This window comes from Bos indicus x Bos taurus, chromosome 16, assembly GCF_003369695.1.
Source record: "Bos indicus x Bos taurus breed Angus x Brahman F1 hybrid chromosome 16, Bos_hybrid_MaternalHap_v2.0, whole genome shotgun sequence".
Classification (NCBI taxonomy): Eukaryota; Metazoa; Chordata; class Mammalia; order Artiodactyla; family Bovidae; genus Bos; species Bos indicus x Bos taurus.
This window is the reverse complement of record NC_040091.1, coordinates 51718213-51744507: the sequence shown is the minus strand read 5'-3', so window position 1 is coordinate 51744507 and position 26295 is coordinate 51718213. Positions and strand designations below refer to the sequence as shown.

The window sequence follows — 26295 nt, the reverse complement described above, 5'->3', positions numbered from 1 at the left end:
CCCCACCCCCTTCCATTCCCAACACAGTCACTGTTACTTGAGCAGGGTGGTGCTGCCTGCCTCACCCCTCAAAATTCAGGATCGCTGCCCAAGTTCCCCCCAAATCCAGTTGACCCCTGAGAGCCTCCCAGAGACAGAAAAGGGTTGGAGTCAACTCATCAGCCAGATGTGAATAGATTTTAAACATTTCTAAGAGCCCTAAGCGGAGAAGGCAATGGCACCCCACTCCAGTACTCTTGCCTGGAAAAATCCCATGGACAGAGGAGCCTGGTAGGCTGCAGTCCATGGGGTCGAGAAGAGTCGGACACGACTGAGCGACTTCACCTTCACTTTTCACTTTCATGTGTTGGAGAAGGAAATGGCAACCCACTCCAGTGTTCTTGCCTGGAGAATCCCAAGGATGGCAGAGCCTGGTGGGCTGCCATCTATGGGGTCGCACAGAGTCGGACACAACTGAAGCGACTTAGCAGCAGCCGAGGCAGCAAGAGCCCTAAGCAAGACTGTTTCCCAAAACCAGGGCTTAGGCACTGGACACCCAGGGCCTCTGGAGCAGGGAGGAGCCTTCATTTAATGGCTCTGTTCTCTGCAGAATCCTGGCCTGTCTCTAACTTGCCCTGTAACCTTGTGCTCTGTGGAACTTGGTTTCTCCACCTGTGAAGTGAAGGGGGTTAAATGAGGACAGTGGCTCTTTAACCTTGGGCAATCATGGCCTATTTGAGAATCTACTGAAAACTTCTGAAACTTGCTCCAGAAGAAATACAAAAACTTCACAGCTTTGCATTCTGGGACTCTCTAACCCATCCATGGAACTTTAAGGTGCCTGTGAACTCTAGGGTAAGGACTCCAGTGAGGTTATCTTTGAGAACACATCCTGTGTGACTCTAGGCATGACATTACCCTCTCCGGGCCTGGTTCCCCTTATCTCTAAAATTTATTGTTGTTGTTTAGTTGCTAAGTTGTGACCGACTCTTTGCGCCCGCATGGACTGTAGCCTGCCAGGCTCCTCTGTCCATGAGATTTCCCTGGTACGAATACTGGAGTGGGTTGCCATTTCCTTCTTGAGGGGAATCTTCCAACCCAGGGATCGAACCTACGTCTCCTGCATTGGCAGGCGGATTCTTTACCACTGAGCCACCAGGGAAGACCCTATCTCTAAAATACTAATGACAAAAAATCCACCAACCCCTGCCAACCTATTACTCATCGCTTTATGGACATTATTTTATTTGATCACCACGACATCAAGACAGGATAGATATGCTTAGCCCCCTTTTAAAGATGGAGAAAATGAGGCCAGAGAAATAATGGGCACAAAGTCATACTACAGAAGATTCAACTTCAAAGTAAATTTCCTTTCCATTCTCCCAAGGCACCTTTGTGTTAAAAACATCAATGATGAATTAATAGCTCTTGCCACTATTCTTTGGAGAAGGAAATGGCAACCCACTCCAGTATTCTTGCCTAGAGAATCTCATGGACAGAGGAGCCTGGTGGGCTGCTGTCCATAGGGTCACATGGAGTCGGACACGACTGAAGCGACTTATTAGCATGCATGCATTGGAGAAGGAAATGGCAACCCACTCCAGTATTCTTGCTGGGAGAATCCCAGGGACAGAGGAGCCTGGTGAGCCGCCGTCTGTGGGGTCACATAGAGTAGGACACGATTGAAGCGACTTAGCAGCAGCAGCAGCAGCAGCAGCCACTATTCTTTCTGGAACACTGAATTCATCCTAGACCCTGTGCTAAGGTCTTTACCCTCTCTTACCTCTTTTAGTCCTGGAGGCAAGCAAGAGTAGCCCCATTTTATAGAGGAGGAAATTGGGGTGCAATGTCTCAGATCTAAGGGTGATGGAGCCAGAAAGGCCTCATATTTTTTATGCTGAATAATGACTCAGATGACTTCGAAAATCTGTGCCCAGACTCACATTTCAAGATCTGACCTGTTTCCTGTTTGGGGAGCATGAGTGTCAAATTTTATAAAATGTTTGAATTACTTTTAAAGTCATCCTGTTTTATTCACCTTCGGCACTTACAGTAGCTCATACCAACAGCTGGGCAAGTGTTGCCAAGCCGAGGCCCCATGGGGACAACTTTAATGAAAAGAGAACTGTTTGGAAGGGCAGGCGTGCATTAATTATCAGCATGCAGCTGGATATTGCTGATTATAAATGGACCTCTCAAATAGGTTAAGCAAGGTGCCTCCTCCAACCCTGCGCACCACATCCCGATGCACCACTGATTTGCTGAGCAGACCCTTCCTTCAGAGGGAAAAGAGGTCTTCTAGTCCCTATCAAAGCCCCAACAGCACATGATTCAGAGGCCACGCACTTCAGCCCCTTCCCTGGGCAAGAAACCAACAACAGCTGGGCCTGGCAAGGGTCCCTCTAAAGGGATGAGGCTGCAGCGGGTCACTCAAGTACCTTCCCATCTTCAAAGGGAGCTTGTTTTGGCCAGAAGATGCCAGCTTGGGAGCTAGGTTTCGGGGAGCCTCTTGGAAGACTGGAGCTGTCCCCGCCCCCCACTCCTCGCCTGGCCTTGCTATCTTCCTTGCGTGCACGCTTACGTGCGTGCCGCCGCGCCAGTCATATCTGACTCTGTGTGACCCTGTGGACTCTAGCCCACCAGGCTCCTCTGTCCATGGGATTTTCCAGGCAAGAATACTGGAGTGGATTGCCGTGCCCTCCTCCAGGGGATCTTCCTGACCCAGGGATCGAACCTGCATCTCTTATGTCTAACCTGTGTTGGCAGGTGGCTTCTTTATCACTAGTGCCACCTGGGAAGCCCACTGGACTCTCAGTCAGAAGCTCTGGGGCATTAGCCAGGTGGAGAGCCACATGCACCACCCCCAGTCCTGCCCTCCCGAAACTGATGGTCCAATGGGCCACTGGCCTGCTGAGCAGCAATTACCCAGCATGACAGTGCAAGGGCTCCACAGAGACTCTGGGCACCAGGAAGGGTCCTGACCGAGCACAGGGGTCCTGAGGCTTTAGGGAGAACCGCATCTCAGCAGAGTCTCGCAGGAGTTAAGCATGGGAGGAGGGTGGGATGGGAGGCCTGGAGGTGGGGAGGTCCTGGCTCTTTGGGGGCAGATTCAGAGGTTCTGGGAGGCTGAGGGGCAAGAGGAGGGGAGCAAAGCCAGGAGCCCACCTTCTTGCTCTCAGTCCATCTTCCGATGAAGTGTCTACTGCTATGCATGCAGCATCAGTCTGACTCAGCCTGGAGAACACAGTCCCTGTGCTCAGATAATTCATTTGTAAAGTTCCATGTATGATGGAACTCTGAAGGGAATTCCTAAGAGGCAGAGCAAACAGGTCAGGCAGCAAGCTCAGACAGCACACAGCCAGCCTCTGCAATATGGGAGCTGACGCCTAGGAGGGGAGGAGAGGGCCCAGGCGGGACTGGAAGAAAATGGGTGCCTGGGAGGCAGAGACCCCCACCATCTGAGGACAAACTCAGTGCATCCCGGAAGTGCTCCCAGCTCCAGCCCAGTGGGAGGGGAGCCTGCATCCTGTGAGGTCACCCCGAGAACTTCTGATTTTATCTCTGCAACGGGGCGCCATGGGAGAGTTTCTTTGTTTTATTTAAATCTATTGTTCTTTTTTGCTCTTTTATGGACTTTTTATTTTTTGACCATCTTTGTGTGTGTGTGTGTGAGTGGGATAGGGATCTTAGTTCACTGACCAGGGGTTGAGCACATGCTGCGGTGGAAGCACAGAGTCCTCACTACTGGACCACCAGGGAATTCTGCTACTGACTTTTCATTAATTGAGTGTTGAACTATACTTCTTTTCATTATTGCTCTATAGTTTACAATACACACACTTCACTTAACACTATCTTCAAATAATAGTATCCAACGTTGTGTGTAGTGTAACATGCTTTTTTCCTTCTGCCATTGTGCTATCATTCACACGCACATATGTGCCATAATACATTGTTATTATTATTTTTTGAACTGGCCATTATCTTTGAAGATTAGCAAATAAGGAAAATATTTACCAAGATAATTTACCATTTCTAATCTTCTTCAAAAAAAAGTTTTATTGTGGGAAAATACCCACAAAATGTACCACCTTAATCTTTTTTTAGAGTACAATTCAGCAGTGTGACTTTACCAGCTTCCCTGGTAGCTCAGCTGGTAAAGAATCCACCTGCAATGCAGGAGACTCTGATTTGATTCCTGGGTCAGGAAGATCCGCTGGAGAAAGGATAGGCTACTGACTCCAGTATTCTTGGGCTTCCCTGTGGCTTGGCTGGTAAAGAATCCTCCTGCAATGTGGGAGGCCTGGGTTCAATCCCTGGGTTGGGAAGATCCCCTGGAGAAGGGAAAGGCTACCCACTCTAGTACTGTGGCCTGGGGAATTCCATGGACTAAGTCCATGGGGTCACAAAGAGTCGGACACAACTGAGGGGCTTTCACTCACTCACTCAGTGGTGTTAAGTACACTCATATTGTTGTGCAGCCATCACCAGCATCCATTCCAGTAACTCTTTTCATCTTATAAAACTGAAACTCTTTCCCCATTAAACACTAACTCTCCATTCTCCTCTTCCCCAAGTAAGCCAACAGCCGTCACTCTACTTCTGAATCTGACTACTCTCAAGTTCCTCACATAAGTGGAGTCACACAGTACTTGTCTTTTTGTGACTGGCTTATTTCATTATCATAATGTGCTCAAGATTCATCTGTGTGTAGTGTCAGCCTTTTTAAGGTTGAATACTGCTCCACTGGGGCTGAATACCAGCCCATTTTGCTTATCTGTTCATCCATCTATGGATACTTGAGTTGCTTCTACCTTTTAGCTCTTGTAAATAGTGCTGCTATGAACACAGGGTGTGCTGATATATCTCTTCAAGGCCCAAATTTCAATCCTTTTGGACATACACTCAAAAGCGGAATTGCCGAAACATATGGTAATGGCAACCCACTCCAGTGTTCTTGCCTGGAGAATCCCAGGGACGGGGGAGCCTAATGGGCTGCCGCCTATGGGGTCGCACAGAGTCGGACACGACTGAAGCAACTTAGCAGCAGTAGCAGCAGCATGGTAATTCTATTTTTAATTTTCTGCAGAATCATCATACTGTTTTCCCCCGCAACTGTACCACTGTACGTCCTCACAAACAGTGCACAAGGGTTCCAATTTCTCCACATCCTTGCCAACACTTGTTTTCTTCAATAGTGGCCATCCTAATGAGTATGAAGTGGTATTTTATCATAGTTTTGGTTTGCATTTCCCTAATGATTAGTGAAGGGCTTCCTAGGTGGCGTAGTGGTAAAGAATACACCTGAGGTAACTCGGGTTCTGTCCCTGGGTCAGGATTATCCCCGGAGTAGGAAATGACAACCCTCTCAAATATTCTTACCTGGAAAATTCCATGGACGGGGAGCCTGGCAGGCTATAGTCCAAGGGGTCACAGAGTTGGACATGACTGAGCATGCAAGCACACACACGCACACACACACACACACACGCACAGACACACTCACACACACACACACACACACACACACAGTGATCAGTGATACTGAGCATTTCCCATGAGCCTACTGGCCATCTTTATATCTTCTTTGCAGAAATGTCTCTTCAAGTCCTTTACCCATTTCTGAATCAGGTTGTTTGGGTTTTTGTTGAGTTCTATTGCTCAGTCACTCAGTCGTGCCCATCTCTTTGTGAATCCATGGGCTACAGCACTCCAGACTTCCCTGTCCTTCCCATCTCCTGGAGTTAGCCAAACTCATGTCCGGAGAAGTGGATGGCACCCCACTCCAGCACTCTTGCCTGGAAAACCCCATGGATGGAGGAGCCTGGTAGGCTGCAATCCATGGGGTCGCTAAGAGTCGGACACGACTGAGCAACTTCACTTTCACTTTTCACTGTCATGCACTGGAGAAGGAAATGGCAACCCACTCCAGTGTTCTAGCCTGAAGAATCCCAGGGACAGGGGACCCTAGTGGGCTGTCATCTGTGGGGTCACATAGAGTCAGACATGACTGATGCGACTTAGCAGGAGCAGCAGCATGTCCATTGAGTCAGTGGTGCCATCCAGCCATCTCATACTCTATCCTTCTCCTCCTGCTTTCAAGCTTTCCCAGCATCAGGGTCTTTTCCAATGAATCAGCCCTTCACATCAGGTGGCCAAAGTATTGGAGTATTGTTGAGGTTTAGGAGTTCTCTTTATTCTTTTGCGTAGTCCAAATTTCCATGTGGTTATTATTAATATTTTCTTTCCTCCTGAAGAAATGCCTTTTACATTTCTTGTAGTTCATTCCTCTGATGATGAATTCTTTGAATTTTGCTTGTTTAAAAAAGTCTGTTTCTTCCCTCATTTCTAAAGACTTTATTTTTTAGAGCAGTTTTCATTTCACAGCAAAACGGAGGGAAAGTTAGAGATTTCGCGTAAATCTCTTGCCCTCACACATGCATGGCCTCCCCCATTATCATCATCCCCCACCAGATGGAACATTTGCTTCAGCTGAACTGACACTGACACGCCATTGTTGCCCAAAGCCCGTAGTTTACGTTAGGGTTCACTCTCGGTGCTGTGTACTCTATGGATTTGGACAAACAGGTAGTAGAGTGCATCCATCATTACCACACAACACTGAATAGTTTCACCTCCCTAGAAATCCTCTGCGCTCCACCTATTCATCCCTCCCTCTCCCTCAAACCCTGAAACCACTGATCTTTTTGCTGTCTCCATAGTTTCGCCTCTTCCAGAATGTCATACTGTTGGAATCATACAGTATGTAGCCTTTTCAGGTTGGCTTATTTCACTTAGTAGTACACATTGAAGGTTCCTCTGAGAGAGGGTTTTAAGTAGAGGGGTGACATGACCTGATGGATATATTTAAAAGGCCATCTGGCACCCACAGGGGAAATGGATTAGAAGGAGCAAGGGGGTGGGGGCAGTCAGGAGGCAGTTGCAGAAATCTATGCCAGAGGTGGCCATGGCTTGACCCCAGAAAAGGAGGCAAGGGGACAGACACACTGACCAGAGTGGTTGATAGATGGACAGGGTTGGGGAGGGGAGAGGCAGGGCAAGTGAGAGCCTGGAACTGGGAGACAGGACGGGCATTTCATCTGGAGCTTGTTAAGTTTGAGATGCCTGTGACAGCCAGGAGATGTCAAGAGGGCAGCCCATTAGGATCTCGGGCTCAGAAGAGGGAGGAGAGTTATGAATTGGGAGTGTCTGTTAACAGATGTGATCTGGAGCCCTAGAAATGGATGCCAGCCAGAGACTGGAGAGTGTGGGGGTGGAGAAAGGAAGGGGTGAGGAGGGAAGATGTGCCCATTATAAGGCAGCATCTACCCAGATACAGAGCTCAATACACATCCTTGGAAGGAAGGAAGCAAGGAGCCATGGAGGACACCATCAGGAGCAGCGGCACGATCCACCAGCTGCACCCTGGGGAAGGGACTAGAGGGGCTCCAGAGGCATGGAGACCAGTGAGAGGGCAATCTTGATTCCAGCTTGTGCTTCTCCAGCCCAGCATTTCGCATCATGTACTCTGTGTAGAAGTTAAATAAGCAGGGTGACAATATACAGCCTTGACGTACTCCTTTTCCTATTTGGAAACAGTCTGTTGTTCCATGTCCAGGTCTAACCGTTGCTTCTTGACCTGCATACAGAGATTTCTCAGGAGGCAGGTCAGGTGGTCTGGTATTCCCGTCTCTTTAAGAATTTTCCATAGTTTTTGTGATCCACACAGTCAAAGGTTTTGGCACAGTCAGTAAAGCGGAAATAGATGTTTTTCTGGAACTCTCTTGCTTTTTTGATAATCGAACGGATGTTGGCAATTTGATCTCTGGTTCCTCTGCCTTTTATAAATCCAGCTTGAACATCTGGAAGCTCACGGTTCAGGTACTGTTGAAGCCTGGCATTACCTGAGGTCATTTTTTTAAAGTCCTTCGGCGGGTGGGAGGCACTGTCCTCATTCCTTCTTCGAGGCTGCCACCCTGTGGTGAACAGGGGAATAACAGCTGAGGAGACCATCCTCCTGTCCACTTGGGAAGTATTCCTTGTGCGCCTACTACACACGCACACATTTGGCACTGGGCAAAGTTCAGTGTGGGATGCAGAAAATCTAAGATATGGTAGTGAGCAGAGGAGTTGGAATAAGCAAAACTTGGGGCTTAAATCTGATTCCAAGACGTGCCACTGTGACTCTGGGTGAAGTCCAAGGAGAGACTGGCCCCAGACAAGGTTCTATGGGCCTCGGGGACTCTGCAGTGGCCTCTGGGATGGGGGTGGGGCGGGGCGGGGCTTGGGAGGTACCCGGTGCCCAGAGGTGCTGCTTACTGCTGCATTCATTCCTGCGGCTCTGTCACTGTCCTTTCCCATTATCAGTGTGTCTGAATGTGGTCTTTCCTCTTCCTGTACCCTCTGTCTGTTGATTCTTTGTCATTCTTTGGGGCTCACGCCCTGCGTCTTTCTCTCCCTCTGCCTCTGCCTCCCCTGTCTTTCTCTCCCCTCTGTGTCTCTGTCTGTCTCCTATGCGTCTGTCCCTCTCTCCCCATGTCTCTCCCTGTCTCCTCCTCTCTCTCCCCTGCGTCTGCCTCGCCCCCTTGCTGCCCTGTCTTTCTGTCTCTCCACTCCATCACTGTTCCTATCTATCTCTGTGACTTTCTTGGTCCCCCTCACCCTGTTATTTTGCTTCTCTCTCTGGTCATCTCTGCCCCATTTCTGTTTCTCTGTTTCTGCCACCTTTCCCCACCCATCCCTCTCTCCGGCTGTGTCTCTCCTCACCAGCCTGTCCAAAGCCGCTGACCTGGACCATCACTGGGTGGCCAAGGCCTGGCTCAACGACATCGGCCTGTCCCAGTACTCCCAGGCCTTCCAAAACCACCTGGTTGACGGGCGGATGCTGAACTCCCTGATGAAGCGGGACCTGGAGAAGCACCTGAATGTGTCCAAGAAGTTCCACCAGGTCAGCATCCTGCTGGGGATCGAGCTGCTGTACCAAGTGAACTTCAGCAGGGAGGTGAGAACCAGGGTGCAGGGCACCTTCTGCAGCCCTGCTTTCCCTTCTGGAATCCACTATCTGTCCATCCAACCATCTGCCCATCCACGCATCTCTCCATCCATCCATCCACCTGTCCGTCATTCCATGCATCCACTCTCTGCCCATCCATGTATTGCTCCATCCATGCATCTCTCCATCCATCCATCCATCCATCCATCCATCCACCTTTCCATCAATCCACACATCCATCCCTTTCTTTCCCCTTCCCTCCTTTCAACAACTGCTTATTAGGGATGGACCAGACCCTGTGCTCAATTCAGGGGAAAAGGGAAACACTCATTCTCCAGGAACTCACTGTGTATCAGGGGCAACCACAAAGAAGCTTGTGGCCACAACATCATGGAAGGTTGTCCCAATGAGGGAAGCCCAGGGTTTTATGAAAATCCAGAGGAAAAGCTTTTAGAGGGACAAGAGAAGCCTTTCCAGCGATAGTGACAGCTAAACTGAAACCTGAAGGGAGGAATTCCGAGTATCAGTCAATAGAAGGTATGAGGGGAAAAGCAATCTAGCAAGGGAATAGCATAGACTAAGACCCAGAAGACAGATCTGTGGCAGCAGAACTGAGAGTCCTGTGTGTTTCTGTGCTGGGTTTGAGGTGGAGGAGTGAATAGGGATGCTGACAGGTAACCAGGGGGCTGTGGGGCACACTGTAGAGTTTAGACTCTGAGTGCCCCTTGTTCTGATCGCTGCCAAGCCAGAGAGCACAGGGTGTCTGCTTCAGCTTCCCCCAAACCTAGTACATCTCCCCAGCTACTCCCCCTCGGGAGGGGCCTGGGCTGCCAGGGCTGAGTGCAAAGGGTTTACTCTTCTCAGAGCACTGTCAGAGCACAAATAGTTCAGGGTCAGGGGGAGAGGGACAGAAGAGGGAGCTTTTTGGCCTTCTCAAACACCCAAGCCAGAGCCGTGGGCACAGGAAGTGACGAGGACACAGGCCCTGGCCCCCTGTGAGCCCCAGTCAGGTATAGGAGGTGATGTGTGGGAAGAACATGACGGTGAAGTGTGGAAATAGGCAGCCTCATTTGGGACATCCCTCAAGAGACATGCACTGAGCCCCTACTCAGGTGAGCAGGGGTGGGCTATACAAACTAGGCAGGTGGGGGCTGGGTTATACAAACTAGGCAGCTGCAGTGGGTCCCACCTGGCCCCACACTCTGCATGCAGGTGGCTCTGCCTCTAGGCTCCTCCATCCCTGGAAGCGGGCTTCTCCCCATTTCCCAGAAGGAAAGGACTGACATGGCTAGAGCAGCCGTGAATGATCTGGCCAGGACCCCTCACATCAGCATGCGGAGGTCCCTGCCAGCACCACGGACCCTCACTCTCTGTGTGATCTCGGCATGTCCCCTTGAACCCCCAGCTGACCCACTCTCGCTCCCCACAGGCTCTCCAGGAGCGCCGGGCCCGCTGTGAGACACAGAACATAGACCCCGTGGTCTGGACCAACCAGCGGGTGCTCAAGTGGGTGCGAGACATTGACTTGAAGGTGAGGGGTGATGGCGGGCGTGGGGGGTGGTGACTCTTGGGCATATGCAAATCCCATGCCAGTCTGTGTGCAAATTCAGTATCCATCTTTGTGTGGGCTGGGCATCATTTCCCAGGCTGGCAAGAACAGCCTGCCCCCCTGTCACTCAAGAGGCCAGAACTACTTCCCCTGCCCACCCTTCCCATCCCATAATGAGGGTGCGGATGCTGAGCCATCCTCGCTCTCTGAATTCAGTGGGGGTGTTGAATCCACAGCCATCTTCTCCCTCAACAAGCATTTATGGGCCACCTGCCTAGGTCTGGGGTCTATCAGTGACAAAATAGCCCAGTCACTATTCTAAAGACCCTAAAAAGAGTGAGGGTGGGGTTCCCCCTGAGGATTAAATACACTAGTCCCCGGGGGGTGGGGTCAAGCCCTTGCTCTTAAGGACATGTTCCCCCTGGGGTATCCCCGCCCTCAGGCCAGCAGGGCGGCCCCCCAGGCTCACCAGCCCCGTGCCTTGCCCTCAGGAGTACGCAGACAACCTGACCAACAGTGGCGTCCACGGCGCCGTGCTGGTGCTGGAACCCACGTTCAACGCTGAGGCCATGGCCACCGCCCTGGGCATCCCCAGTGGGAAGCACATCCTCCGGAGGCACCTGGCGGAGGAGATGAGCGCCATCTTCCACCCGGCCAAGTGAGTGTGAGCTGCCGGCAGCGGCTTCCGGCTTTGGAAGCAGATGGCTCTGACTTCCGGTTGGTCCTGGCCGCGCCCTTCCTGGGTCCCACTTGTTCCTTTGCGACACAGCATTCTCCTTTTACGGATCCACGCTCAGAGAAGTGAAGTGCTTTAGCCTCAATGTCACAGACTGGAAGGAGGTAAAGGAGGAGCCAATCAGCTTTTGAATAAAGTGTGGTGCTTCCCAGGTGGCTCTAGGGGTGAAGAATCTGCCTGCCAGTGCAGGAGAGGCAAGAGACCCAGGGATGGATCCCAGGGTAGGAAATGGCAAGACACTCCAGTGGAAAATTCTTGCCTGGAAAATTTCATGGACATAGAAACCTGGTGGGCTACAGTCCATGGGGTCGCAAAGAGTCAGACACAACTGATTGCTCACACGTACACACACACGCACACAAACTGGCCATTTAGAGAAGGGAGAAAGGTCGCATGTATGAGGAAGACCATGTGGGTTTGAGCTGAGGAGGATTTGCACTGGCCTAAGAGGTTTACATGGTCATTCCAGTTAGGACTGACATGGGGACAAAGGTTTGGAGACAGGGGTAGGAGTGTTAATGGTGTTTACCATCCAGGTGAGCAGACCATGTCAGCCCTTCTACCCCAGTCTCTTCATCTGAAAAGCGATCAGGGAATAAACACCTGAGCAGATAAACTAGGCCCCTCCCAGTGGTCTCTCTCCTTATGATGACGCGCTCAGGGTTAGATGACCATTCATTGAGCACATGCTGTGTGCTCAGTTACATCCTCATAACAATACTAAGCAGTTTCACAGTCTCTCTTTTATAGATGGAGAAACTTGTTTAAAGGGCCCAAGGTACTTTCCTAAGGTCAAACAACTAGTACATGGCAGAGCCCAGATTTGTCCTTTATTCTATTAATATGGTATATCATGTTGATTGATGTTCAGACGTTGAATCAACCTTACATTCCAAGGATAAATCCCAATTGGTCGTGGTGGTCATGGTGTATAATCTTTTTATATGTTGCTGGATTAGGTTTGCTAGTATTTTGAGGAAGAATTTTGTATTCATATTTACAAGGGATATTGATCGGTAATTTCCTTGTGATATTTTTGTCCAGTTTTGATATCAGAGTAATACTGGCCTCATAGAATGAGTTGGAAAGCTTTCCCTCCTCCTCTGTGTTTTGGAAGAGTTTATAAAGTATTGGTGTTCATTGTTCTTTAAACATTTGGTAAAACTCATTAATAAAGCCATCTGATCCTAGGCTTTTCTTTGTGGTAAGTTTTTTTTTTTTAATTATTACTAATCCAATCTCTTCATTCATTGTAGACCTGTTTATATTTTCTGTTTCTTCTGAAGTCAGTTTTGGTAGTTTATATATATATTTTTTAGGATCCTAAAATCTTTTTTAGTTGAAATACAGTTGATTTACAATATTGTATATTAGTTTCAGGTGTACACCATAGTGATTCATATATATAAGTATATTCCTTTTTAGATTCTTTTCCCTTATAGATTATTATAAAATATTGAGTATAGTTCCCTGTGCTATAAAGTAGGTCCTTGTTAGTTATCTATTTTGTATAGTAGTATGTATAGTTTATATCTGTCTGAATTTGTTTCATTTAGGTTAGCTAATTTGTTAGCATATACAGTTGATCATATGATCATTTTCTTGTAATCCCTCTTATTTACGTTAAGTTATCTCCTCTTTCAGGCTTCTCAGGTGGCACTAGTGGTAAAGAACCAATGCAGGAGACGTAAGAGCCATGGGTTCCATCCCTGGGTCGGGAAGATCCCCTGGATGAAGTCATGGCAACCCACTCTAGTATTCTTTCCTGGAGAATGCTATGGACAGAGGAGCCTGGCAGGCTACAGTCCATAGGGTTGCACAGAGTCAAACATGACTGAAGCGACTTAGCATGCATGCATCCCCTCTCTCATTCCTAGTTCTAGTAATTTGAGTCATCACTCTTAACTCTTGGTCAGTCTAGCTAAGGTTAGTTTGTTTTGTTAACAGATGCCAGATTTGAGGGCTTTCCAGCTGGTGCTAGTGGTAAAGAACCCGCCTGCCAGTGCAGGAGACACAGGGTCAATCCCTGGAGCAGGAAGATCCCCTGGGGAAGGAAATGGCAGCCCATTTCAGCATTCTTGCCTGAATCCCATGGACAGAGGAGCCTGGCAGACTACTGTCCATAGGGTCACAAAGGGTTGGACATGAGTGAAGCAACTTAGCACACCAGATTCAAACTGAGGCTCTATGTGTCAGGCCTGAACACTTAATCCCCAAACTACATGGGGCCTCAGAGAGCAGCCGAGTCACACCCCATGTTATGCAGGTAGAACAAAATTATGCGTCTGTCACAGGGTCCAGGTGCCCTGAGCCGCCCTCCCCCAACAGCAGGCGCATACCCAAGCGGTTCTCATAGACCTTCAAGCAGAATCATCCATGCTTTTGTGAACTGCAGATGTCCGCATCCCTGACTCAGACCCGCAGGACCAGGATCTGCTGGCAGGAATCTACATTTTCAGCATTTTAAGCACGCTTAGGTGGTTTTTTATGACAAGCACCCTCTCCTCAGCTAGTAAAGAATCTGCCTGCAATGCGGGAGACCTGAGTTCAATCCCTGTGGAAGACCCCCTGGAGAAGGGAAAGGCTACCCACTCCAGGATTCTGGCCTGGAGAATTCCATGGACTGTATTGTCCATGGGGTTGCAAAGAGTTGGACACAACTGAGCAACTTTCACTTTCACCCTATTCCATGAACTATGAATCAATAGGTGAGGAAAAAGGTTTTTCTCCTCAGAATTTTCCACTTTCCTCTACCTTTCTTCTGGAGCCATGTAATCTGTAACAAGCTTAAGATATTCTGAGCCCTGGAGGGGTAGGTCTAGCTAAACATTAGCCATGTGACTAATTTCATAGCTGCAGTCACCATCTGCAGTAGTTTTGGAACCCAAGAAAATAAAGTCCCAGTTTAAAAAAATGGGGGGAAAAAAGGAAATACCCAATAATCAGAAAGAGACTTATTAACCCAGAATTTCTACTTAAACCCTTGACCCCCCTCCCATGAGGTATCTAAGATCAGTGGATGAACACTAGTGGGGATTCTGGAGGGGGGCACAGATAGGGCGGGTTCTTACCTTGTCGGGAGGTCAGAGACTCCTTCAAGAACTAGATGAAGGCAGGTATCAGGATGAAGAGGGAAACTGACTCGGTTTAGGCTCCTCATTTTACCTCTAAGGACTCTGAGGCTGCTCAGGCAGGGAACTAGAAGAACCAGACCTCAAGCTGGTCTCCCTGTTAGGACCTCTTTCCTTGATGCTGCTTCTCTCCATGAGTCGACATCATGGCTGATGACTCAAAGTCTTCATGTGGGATTTTGGAACCTCGCGGCCCTTTGCTGAGACCTTGCCGTGGGTCAGGGGAGCAGACTTGCAGTTGGCTGGGGGGAGACAAACTCCATGAATTTCTAAGGAAGTTTAGAGCCCAATTCTGTTGGTACAAGAGTCCCCAGCTAAACCAAACAGCAGGGAAATAGTGATCCCCAGGCAGGTGGTGAGACACTTGGGAAGGTCTGAGGGGTTTATATTAACCAAGATCTTATGGGCTTTGTCTAGGACATGTCTTTCATGGTCTCAGCATCTCATCCTGTCTTCTGCTTTCTTGCTCCTTTTCCTTCTCTGTTGCTGAGAGAAGGGCAGGGCAGCTTTCCAGAGAAAGGGCAGGGCAGGTGGTGCTGGTCTTTTGGGGTGAGTCTTCCCAGAATGATCAGATTGGGTGGAAAGATTCCCGTTTGAGAAAACATCCTGAACCATTGCAATAGGATTACAGACCAACCCAGGACACAATCCCAACTGAATCCCAGGCTGGGTGGACCAGGATGATGGTCATCACGACAACCCTTCACATTAATATCATATGTCATCTTCAACAAATTGCTGTCACATCCCTTGTTTCACTCGCTCCTACTCCTCACGAAGGAAGCTGAGTGAGAAGGAATCATAGCCTCTTTTGATGAATAGGGAAATAGGCTTCAGAGAGGTGCTGTGACCTGCTCGTGACTAGACAGGAGTCCGTCGCAATGCTGTAATCTATCAACCTTTGACCCTCCACCACACTAGGAAGCCTGGAGGGGGGCTAATGATTGCCTGATTCTGCTCCCCAGGAGATGTGACCCCTGATCACATCTGTGACCCCACATCACCCAGTCAATGTGATGCCTGTAGTCACAGGAGGGTAGTCAGCTCAAAGCATCTAGGGAGAGTATAGTCACCGTGTGTTAATGTCCCATGACCAGGGAGATAGGAAATATTAGCACCCAATCCTCCTCCTAGAAAGTTACATTTACCTAGAGTTTATAGGTTCCCATATGACATCATCTTCTCCAGCCTCCTCTCATTGCTATGACACCATATAACCAAAGGGATCAAGGCAGAGCAGGTTCTCACATCATCTCGTGATATCTGCTTTACATGCACTGACTTCTTATTTCTCTTGGTGAACACTGGTTCACTACCAACTCTGTCATAGTTCTGTGCTTAAGTTAAAGAAACAGAGAAATTTTTTTTAAAAGAGAGAGAAATAAACCAGTGGACCAAAAAGATACAGGAGGTAGCCATGCTATTCCAAAGGCATTCACTGGAGCATCACAGGAGCCAGAAGAAAAGCCTTGATGAAGATGCATGACCATCTCCAGCACTTGCCTGAAGGATGGTATATTCTGTCAGTAACACAAGGTCAGAGCCAAGGGGGATTCAGCCTGTAGTTCATTCAGACTCTGAATATTAGGCCTGAGAAGAGTGGCCTTTAGGCCTCAGACAAGCTTTGCATCTCTCTTGTAAATACCCCTTCCCATCCTGTGGTCTTATGACCCACGGCCCCAAAAAGTGTGCCTTTATATGTCCAAGGATGCAAGAGTCAGCCAACATCTCCCTCCCTTCTCTCCTCCTTCCCCCTCCAGATGCAGTTATAAGGTGAGGTTATCCAACTACCATAACCGTTGGCTGGGCTCTGCCATGGGCCACGCTCAGAACCTAGCACAATGTCACCACCTTTGGAGGTGGGTGCATGAGCCCATTTCACAGATGAGGAAACTGAGACACTGTAGCAAGGTTACACATCGTGCCTGGTAAAAGCTGAGGAGCTGGGATTCAAAGCACCACACTTTGCTGCTTCCCTAAAGAGTAGGAAGGGTGGTCAGAACAACAGAGGACCTGTCCGGCAGTGGTTTCATTGCCCCTGGGCCCTCCCAGGGAACTTTTTTTTTAGATCAGTCTTCATTTGAAACAAAAGTTTACTAGTGGCTCAGGAATTGGGTACATTCAAGGTGGAGTAGCTAGATCCAGAAATTCTGGGTTAATAAGTCTCTTTCTGATTATTGGGTATTTCCTTTTTTTCCCCCATTTTTTTTTAAACTGGGGCTTTATTTTCTTGGGTTCCAAAACTACTGCAGATGGTAACTGCAGCCATGAAATTAAAAGATGCTTGCTCCTTGAAAGAAAAGCTATGAACAACCTAGACAGCACATTAAAAAGCAGAGACATTACTTTGCCAACAAAGGTCCCTCTAGTCAATGCTATGGCTTTTCCAGTAGTCATATATGGATGTGAGAATTGGACCATAAAGAAGGCTGATCACCGAAGAACTGATGCATTTGAACTATGGTGTTGGAGAAGACTCTTGAGCGTCCCTTGGACTGCAAGGAAATCAAACCAGTCAATCCTAGAGGAAATCAGTCCTGAATATTCATTGGAAGGACTGATGCTGAAGCTGAAGCTCCAGTACTTCAGCCACCTGATGCAAAGAGCTGACTCAGTAGAAGAGATCCTGATACTGGGAAAGATTGAAGGCGGGAAGAGAAGGGGATGACAGAGGATGAGATAGTTGAGTGGCATCACTGACTCAATGGACATGAGTTTGAGCAAGCTCATGGAGATGGTGATGGACAGGGAGGCCTGGCGTGCTGCAGTCCATGGGGTCGCAAAGAGCCAGACACGACTGAGCAACTGAAGAGATAGTCGCTTTACTGTGTTGTGTATAATGAAGTGGATCTGCTGTATTGAGCCTCCATCCCTGAGTGTGACTGGTGAGGCAATGTGAACGCAGTGCCTGAAGCAGAGATGCCTCACGATAACTGGCAGTTCACATGCCCTGACCTCCCAGGAGCGCTAGAGTGTCTCAGTGAAGCAGTTTCCTCTGCAGTTAGATACATGGGGCTCCGCTTTCTGTCACTTTGCTCCAGTTTTCTCATTAGCGTTTCCGCGGAGAGTGATTTCATTATGAACTCAGACAGACGCAACTCCCAAGCACAGAGAGTAAGAGGCCTTGTCACAGCTCTGCCTCTGGGGCTGGCACATGGCCCAGGTCTGAGAGATCCCAGCAGCAGGCAAAGGGGAATAGTCCTGGGCCACCTGGCAGATCGCCAGAGCTGGAGTGGGAGGGGGCACACTGAGATTTGGGGGCACCCACGGAAGGTGGTGTTTATAATATTCTGCCCCACCCCAACCCAAATGATCACTGAACTGTGAGCCCAGGCCCTGGGGTGGTCAGTGCCTGCAATCATGGCCCTCTGTAAGGAGAGGGCCTGGCAGGACCTTTGGGGCCTGAATTCTGGCTCCTCCTCCATCATCTGAGGTTTTCCAGTTCTCTCATCTTGAAAGGGGAACAGTCACTTCTCCTGAACCCTGGGGAGAGTTCAAGGAGCTATCACGTGGGAAGGACCTGGCGTTATGCCCAGCACACAGTAGGCGACCAATTAAGACTCTGTTCTCCCCCACTTTACTCATCTCCACCGAAGCATCTTGCACCTCGTGGGCCTCGTAAACCCTCGTTTAACTGGGTGAGACTCAGCTCTCAGGCCGCCCAGCTGGCAGAGTCTGACTCTCACCCGCCACCTCCTACCTACACAGGATGCCTTTCCAGCGCCCCAGACGCCCTCTGTGTTGACTCAAGAAATTGCATGGAGATGCTCTGTCTTCCAGAAACTTCCTTCATTAAAGTGTATCCCTCCAGCATTCTACTCCCTCAAGGTTTGATGGATTGACTAGGAATACTCAGTAAGCCATTTCAAGCCTCCAAGGGCCATAGCCTTGCACTTGACCTAGTCCCTGCAGCATCTGTGTTTTAATCCGCAGGAGGAACAGGGTAGGATTTTACCCACTGTGGAAAAGCAAGAAGAAAGGTGTTTTAGCATAGTGGGGGCAGCAGCTGCCCTGTGTTCCTCTGTCTACACCACAAAGACGCCACTTTCTGCACAGGGTATGGTCTGTTAAGACCAGAACTGAGTACTGGGCTCCATTGTACAGATGAGGAAATTGAGACCCAGCCAGGGAATCAACTCACACAAGGCCACAGCTAGGGGATGTGCAATGCCTTGAGTGGGGATTCAAGCTAGGTCTGTACCCCTCAATGCCTGTGTTGGTCACAGCAATTACTCGTGATATGCAGCCCTTCTCAGCATTTTATGTGTGTCCTCTCATTTAATCCTCCAGTGACCTTATAAGAGAAATGTTGTTATTAACCCCACTTCACAGAGTACTCAGCTCAGGGGACATGACTGCTAAGGGGGTGGGGCCAGGCCCCTGATGTAGAGTCCACAGTCTCACATTGATCCCCCAAGGTGGGAAGAAAAAAAGGTCTAGATCTTGTTCCTAGAAGTTCAAGTTCCATCCCTGCCACTGTGTGTCTTATGTATCCTTGGATGAGACATACATCCCCTCTGAACTCCCATCTCTTTTTCAGTGAAACCCAAAGAAGGGGCTCTGGAGTCCTCCCAAGCTCATGGAATGACTAATATTCCATAAACTGGGAATGGGGGGTTAATGTCCTTCCCACCAGCCAGCAAACAGATTTGGCTGCACGAGTTTAGATTGTCATGGCTTCTGCAGTTTGAACAGCTTCCTGCTAGACCCAGGGCATTCCATCCCCAGGAGGAGGAGAGAGGATGGGTGTCAGTGAACATGTTGGTCCCTGACCCACCACAGAGCCAGAACCTCCCTGTGCTGGGGATGCCTTGGTGCCTGGGGACCTGAGAACTCAACTTCATCTGCCATCCAGCAGCCAGTGTGGGTCCCTGCCCAGCACCCTCCCCTCCCTTGAACTTTCTCAGCAGAAGTTACACCACAAGAAGCAGAACATCTCTGAGGCAGGTGTTAGAAGGTTCATTTCTCTTCGTGTGTCTACTTCCATGGTGGCCCGAGCCAAGCCTTGCTGCTCCCGTGAAGCCAATTCCTGACTGCCCGTCAGCCAGAGCCAATTCCTCTGACATTAAAGTGATAACTGTTAATTTGAATTATTATCATTGTAGCCATTCACTAGATGTTCAGCTCAGCTCCAAAGTACTTTTTAACTAACCTTCCAATCACTTGATGAAGTCGGCTCTAATACCTTCTGTACCTGGCAGCTGGAAGAGTCAAAACTGGAGAAACCCAGCTTTTGAGAGACAAAGTGATGAGCTCAAGGCCACACAGCCAGTAAAGAGGAAAGCCAGGATTTCAGTGCAGCTAAAACTTCAAGGAAGATAACTGGACATTAGTGTCTTGGGATTGGCGAGGTTGGCAGGAGAGGTGTGGAAGGCTATGCCCTAGCTGGAGAGAACCCTGCAGGCAAAGAAAGGACAGGAGCCCCAGGGACACTGATGTTCACCCAGAATCTAAAAGAGAAGGAAGGCAAATGGGAGACTAAGTTCCAAACTCCTGGCTCTGAACCAATTTTTTGCCCCAACTCCGTACCCCATACACACTAGCCCTGAGATTCACAGTCGGACACGACTGAAGCGACTTAGCAGCAGCAGCAAACTTCTCCCATGAAAGGCCAGGCGGTGAAGATGTTAGCACTCGGGAGCCATATGGTCTGGGTCAAAACAGATTTGATAGCAAAAAGCAACTGTAGTCAACGTGCAAACAAATGGACTAGGTTTCAGTAAAACTTTATTTACAAAATCAGTCCACTGGCCGCATTCGGCCACTGGCTGTAGTTCACCAAGTCCTAGTCTAACAAGCCTTTGATGCTTTTATACAGGGAAGGGGGTGATGGGGGTAACTTCAGACAACAAGTCAGTGGGGGACACAGATTTCAAATGCAAAGTGGGGGAAACTTTCCTGATGCTTCTCAAGCTACACCTAATGAGCTGGAATGTGGGGCTTCTCCTATCATGTCTTGCCTCTCCTGATAGGCTTTGCAGGGTCCTGGGGGCTAAAGAGAGACTTTGGGGTTTTAGACCCCAAAGTCTCTGAGACCCCAAAGTTCAAATCTTGGCTCTGCAAGATTGGCTCACACACTCCAAGCTGTGTGATCCTGGGCAGATTGCTTAACCTCTCTGTGCCCCCTTTTCTCCAGCAGAGATGGAAGCTGGACCTCTAGGTGTGCTGTGAGGATTATGTTTGTAAAGTGCTTAGCTTAGCACATTGGTGGCACATAGGAGGTACTAAGTGAACCACAGCTGTGGTCATTGTGACCAGTGTGAGTGACTGAGTGACTGTGTCTCTGGGTGGCAGTAGCTGACAGCCCCCCACCTTGCCCACACTGACTTGCAATGGGTGTCTCCCCAGCTGCACAGGCATCCGGGAAGCAGAGCGATTTGGAACGCCCCCCGGGAGGGCCTCCAGCGTCACCCGGGCAGGGAAGGAGGAGAACAGCGGTGGGATCAAGTACAAGGCTGGCCGGGTAGGTCACTCCATGTGCTTCCCTGGGGGTCCCCCAGCCTTTGTGTTGTCTGGGCCCATGTTACCCTTTCCCAGCTCCCCTGGTGGAGCGGTGTTGATGGACCAGGTCACACGCACAGCTGGGAGGAGGGCCCTGGACGCCACCTTCAGGGACCCTCATGATGGTTATTAAGACACACTCAGGCTTGTGGGGCTTTTGACACTGTATCTCAAAGTGCAGGTCTCACCTGCCTGCATAAGACTCACCTAGGCGGCTGCTTAACGTGCAGACTCCAGGACCCACCTGGGCCTCCCGACGCTAGAGCCTCTGGGATGAAGGGGACCTGCATGCTGCCAGCCTGCCCAGAGGGTTCCAATGCAACCCAAACTCTAAGGGCCACTGCCTTAGATTTGGAACTCCAGTGGCCTGACCAAGAGCAGCGGATGAGCCTGTGGTGCATGAGACCATAAGCTTTTGGGCCTCAGAGACAACACAGACTCTTAAACGGAGGTGTATAGACATAGACAGCAGAAGTAGGTAATTCAAAATTCTTCCATTCGTTCAGATGACAGTTTTGGGTACTAAGTACATCCCAGACATGTCCTGAGCATGGGTGATAAGCATGGATAAATGACCATCCTCACCATTAAGATGCTTTCAGTCTAGAATGTACATTCCCGCTTGGGGGTCCTATCACCCCCAAGGTGGTCAGAATTGGTTCTCAGTGTGGAGGATACAGAAAGTCTTACTCTTTTTATGTGTAAAGCACAGATATACACATGGCCCATAAACACATGCACAGAGTCCCTGTGGTATGAAAATTTCATGGTGGGGGTGTGATTAGGGAAAAAATAAGTAAAAGGTCATCTTTTTAAGGGGGACGACAATGGAAAAAAAGGTTAAGAAACACTGGTCTGGAAAGAAAGGCAGTCCAATAAATAAATAATTACACAGTGCTGTCACAACTACTCCAATAGACATCTGTTCAAAATAAGAGAGAAATATTTATTGCGGGTCCAGCATGTCTGATAACAATAGCTACTCTCTGCCAGTGCCGTGAGGCTTCCCATGTGGCTCAGTGGTAAAGAATCCGCCTGTCAATGCAGGAGACACAGGCTGGATCCCTGGGTCAGGAAGATCCCCTGGGAGAGGAAATGGCAACCCACTCCAGTCTTCGTGCCTGGAGAATCCCATGGACAGAGGATCCTGGCGGGCTGCAGTTCATAGGGTTACAAAGAGTTGGACATGACTGAGCTTGCGTACATGGCATGGCCAGCACCTTGCTGTGTGCTTCCAAGATGGGATTTCTACTTTTTGCAAAAACTCTGAGAGAAAGGAATTACTAGTTCTATTTTGTAGCTGAGAAAACCGAAGCTTAGAGAAGGCAGGTGACTTGTCTAAGGTCACACAGCTGGGAAGTGGCAGAGCAGGGATCCAAACCCCAGTTTCTGAGTCACCAAAACCCACACTTTTTCTGCCACATCTAGAATATTTCTTCTTGACCTGGGAATGCAGTCAGACCTCACACCCGCACATTCTCACCTCTCTTCCTGCTGAGGAGGAAGAGAGAAACTTTGATGGATAATCAGAAAGACTATACTTGTCCTCACTCTCGGCAACCAACTGCTTCCTTCAGGTTGGGGACACAACATAAGGTTAACTCACAAAAATCCTCCTCTCAGTCTCCCTGAGCAAGGGAGTATTATTACTCATAGAACCACAGAGTGGTTAGGTAAGTTACTCAAGGACACACAGCTGTTGGAGGTACCACATTTCCCAGATCCAAGAACACTCAATTCTTTTTTTCTCTTCTTCCTGTCCTTTGTTCTCCTTCCTCTCTTCTCAGCTGCCCTTGGGAAAGATAGGAAGGGGCTTCAGCAACAAAGATCCCGATTTCCACGATGACTATGGCTCTCTTCAAAATGAAGATTGCGGAGACGAGGACTCCCAGGGCAGGCCGGAGCAGTGCCGTCTGGAGGGCTATAATGGCCTGGAGGTCACCAATGTGTAAGGAACAGATGTTCCACCAGACCCAACGCGGAGAGGCCCGGGGAGGAAGGCCATCCCGGGACCGTCACCACTGTACATAGTCAGTTCGGCCTGAGGATGCTCCTCTGGTCCCCAGAAATCTCGCAGACTGCCGTGACTTTGAATGGGATCCCCACGGAATGAGGGGGCACCAGACTGCCTTCCTGGAGTGGACTGAGGACTTCCCTGCTTCCTGGAGGAAGACTAGCCCAAAGGACAAATCAGGGTGCCCAGCACCTCCATTATCAAGGCTCTGCCACTGAGTGACTCAGCCACTGAGCAGTCCAAGTGATCCTGGGAGCCTTGAACTAAGCCTCCTGGGTGTAATGAAGCACAGAGTTCCCCAAGATACCATCCCAAGAGGAGCAGGTAGGACTCTAGCAAGATACACAGAGCCCAGTGGTGGCAATGCCAGGAGCTTGCAAAGCTGGGGGCTCACCATCCTCATGTGGACCCTTCCAGCCAGCCTGGTGGTGGTCTCAGCTCCCACATACATGCCCTCCATGACCGAGAACTTAGCTTCTGACTTGGGGGGGGTCATTGAATCTCCCTTGGGAGAATGCAAAACAGGAAGGTCATTCAAATCTTAAAAGCCTTGTGTCATGTCAGCGTGGATGTATTGAAGGGCTACCTGGCCCCTCCCCTGGGGAGGGGCTCCACTGCGTGAAGGAGGGCGATGATCCCTGTAGAGGTGGGGCTGAGCAGCAGCCTTCCTAGAAAGTGTGGATACCCCATCTGGATGAAGGACATCGTGTCAACAAGACCGGGAATGACTGAGTCAGGACAACTTGTCCCAAGTGTGACGGTAGCAGGGAAATGCCTCTCGTTGTTTACGCGACAGACCTTGTCGTCACCTGGCACGCAGGCGTGCTCCCCAGTGCCCTAACGGAGCTGAGTCTCACCAGGCGCTAAGATGATGGAGGGGACCCCCAGCCTTCCTCTTGACTCTGCTGCTGCTGTGCTGTGTGGCTTATTCCCAGTGGCCTCACCTCTCTGTGCCTCAGCATCTTCATCTACAATACTTCTGGTTCCCTCCTGGGGATGTTGTGAGGATTAACACTTGCTAACGTCTGTTACTTTCTATACCCTCTCAGGAGACAGGTGGGAAGTTATGGGATCTGGGATGGGTGTCTCATTTCCCATTTACAACACAGAATTGATACTGTACTTGTTCTCTCCAACTGTTTTGGTTGGAGCAATGTGCACAAGGAGGGCAAGGCATGTTTAATGTGCAAGCTCTCTAGGGCCCCCACGGGACTGGACCCCCAAAAGAGGAAAATCCCACAGCCCTTGAAAACCAGTTTGATTCCTGTGTTCAGACTTGAATTCATTGACCTCATTACTGAGAAATGATTAGGGATGGACAGACAGTATTGGGGTTCCACTTACACTTCGGTTATCAAAGCACATGATTCATTTGGAACCACAGTGCTCGACTTCCAATGAGGCCTTTGGCACCGCCAGTCTATAAAAGGTTTGAATTTCCAGGACTGGAAGCAGGGGTCGGCCTCCAAGAACCATCAAAGCACCTGGTCTTCAACCCAATGAATGATTTCCCCTCAAGGGAAAAGCACAAACCTAGGCCCAGTGAGCTTAAAAATTCCTCCTCCCTGAGGCCGAAGACCATTATAGTCTAAACTTAAGCACAGCTTTTTAGACAGGCGATGCCCCCTCTGGTCTGAATGTTTGACCTCTTAGGGACACATGTCTGATTCCTGGGCCCGAGGAGTGAGGCTCTGGAACCTGACTTGGCTTTGCTGAGGCTCCAAACCCACTATCTTTATGACATTCAGCCACATACATGGGGTTTGAGGCTGCAGTGCTCACAGCCCAGAGAAGGGAGTAAAACCTCCCTCTAACCTGATGCCGCAGGTCACTCCCAGGCCAACATCCAGGCTGGGTGACTGAGGGCGCCAGGATCTGCCTCTCAGGAAGCAGCAAACCTGAAAGGCAGTGTTTCTCACAAGGTGAGCAGGAATGGCAGACAGGGAGGTGCCTGAATGTGGGTCTGATTATATGAAACCAATGCATTGTTCCCCAACTCAGTCCCACTGGGGACAAGATGGGCAAGTGGACAATTGGGGGGTCACTGGAAGGAATGGCATTGCCCGAAACATTCTCAGCATTCAGCTCACAGGCTGGGGCAACAGGGGCAACCTCGGATGCGCCTTTTTGTCCAAATGATGCTCTAAGTTCATTCTCACTTGCCCAATTCTCTGTGTCCCTGGAAGTCAGGTGAGCATTTGGAACTGACTTTTCAACATGAGGATGGGTTGGCCGATAAATGAACAAGCTCCACACAAAGTTAAACCAAGAAAAGCTCTGTCTGTTGGAAAAATCCTAAATGTCAACTCTGCTACAAGTGCAGGCAAGAAGAGCAGGGCATGTGGACTCGGCAGAGAGGTTCTGGTAGCTGGTTAGCAAAGGCTGGCAGTGTGGCCACCCGTGGAACATTGACTGGCCACATCCTGTCCAAACAGCCTGGGTCATGGTCTTGGTCCTTAAAGGGTGGTGACATGACACCTGGACCTGGGAACCGTATGCATGTTCTTCTCTGAGAAGTGATGTCACCTGTATCCACGGGTGCTGGCCCTTTCCAAAGAGACAGTTGCTGCCAGAGGTTGGGGAGAATCAGGGTAGGCAGAGACACCCCATATTCCTCCTAGTAGCTGGGGGCTGCAGCCATAAGAAGGCTCAGCTTTCCAACCCTGTGCACCCCTGAAAGGCTCCCTTGTCCTTGGCGGAGCAAGGCCTTTCTCCCAGAAATCCATCTGTCTCATCACTGGACCCCAGGGTGAAGGAGGCAGGGAGACACCACAAGAGTACCTGGACCAGATGAAGTTGAGGGGAAGGGCTCTCCCCACAGCCCAGCCAGCATGGAGGGACCTCCATGGAGGCATGGAGGGGCCTCAGAGCAGTGACCCCAAATCTTGAGGTCACTGAACAGGTCTGGGTCCAGCAGAATGGGATGATTTGGCAAGATGTTCCAAGCCTTGCTCTCCCCCTTCCCATCACAGCCCTTATGTTCTGGACACCATCGCTTCTGCTCTGCCCTTCAGGGTTCCAGTGGGCTCCTGGCAGTTGAGTGGCAAGAAAAAGAAGCCCTGTGCAAAACAGCATCTTCTGACACTAACATCCTTCCCAGCAGTTGGCTGATGAGAAGAATTTCCTGAGCCCTAACACCCCCAGGAGTTTTTAGCTGCAAAGGAAACAAGCTGTCCATGAACTAGGATGATGTTCCTGACATTTAATTGCTGGTCATGGCCCCGAATGTCTTCCCAAGAGTGAATTTTAACACTGTAACAATAAATACTACTTCACAGCACTTCACTGATGAGCTGGCCTTTTCCTCTGTGTGTTCTCATCAGTTTTCTCAACAGTCTCTTTGATGGGGGGTTATTAACCCATTTCATAGATGGAGAAACTGAGGCTAAG

General features: G+C 49.6%; 1 protein-coding gene across 4 annotated transcripts in view; it reads left to right on the top strand.

Moving 5' to 3' along the window:
• Positions 1–26190, top strand: part of KAZN (kazrin, periplakin interacting protein) — a 1334539-nt gene extending 1308349 nt beyond the window's left edge. For all 4 annotated transcript variants that reach the window (XM_027565341.1, XM_027565343.1, XM_027565342.1 and 1 more), the window contains 5 exons: positions 8752–8983; positions 10404–10505; positions 11015–11181; positions 20739–20853; positions 22679–26190. In XM_027565341.1, the coding sequence (XP_027421142.1) occupies positions 8752–8983; positions 10404–10505; positions 11015–11181; positions 20739–20853; positions 22679–22843 (781 nt within the window). In that variant the 3' untranslated portion in view covers positions 22844–26190. The remainder of the gene's footprint in view (positions 1–8751; positions 8984–10403; positions 10506–11014; positions 11182–20738; positions 20854–22678) is intronic.
• The last annotated feature ends 105 nt before the right edge of the window (positions 26191–26295 follow it).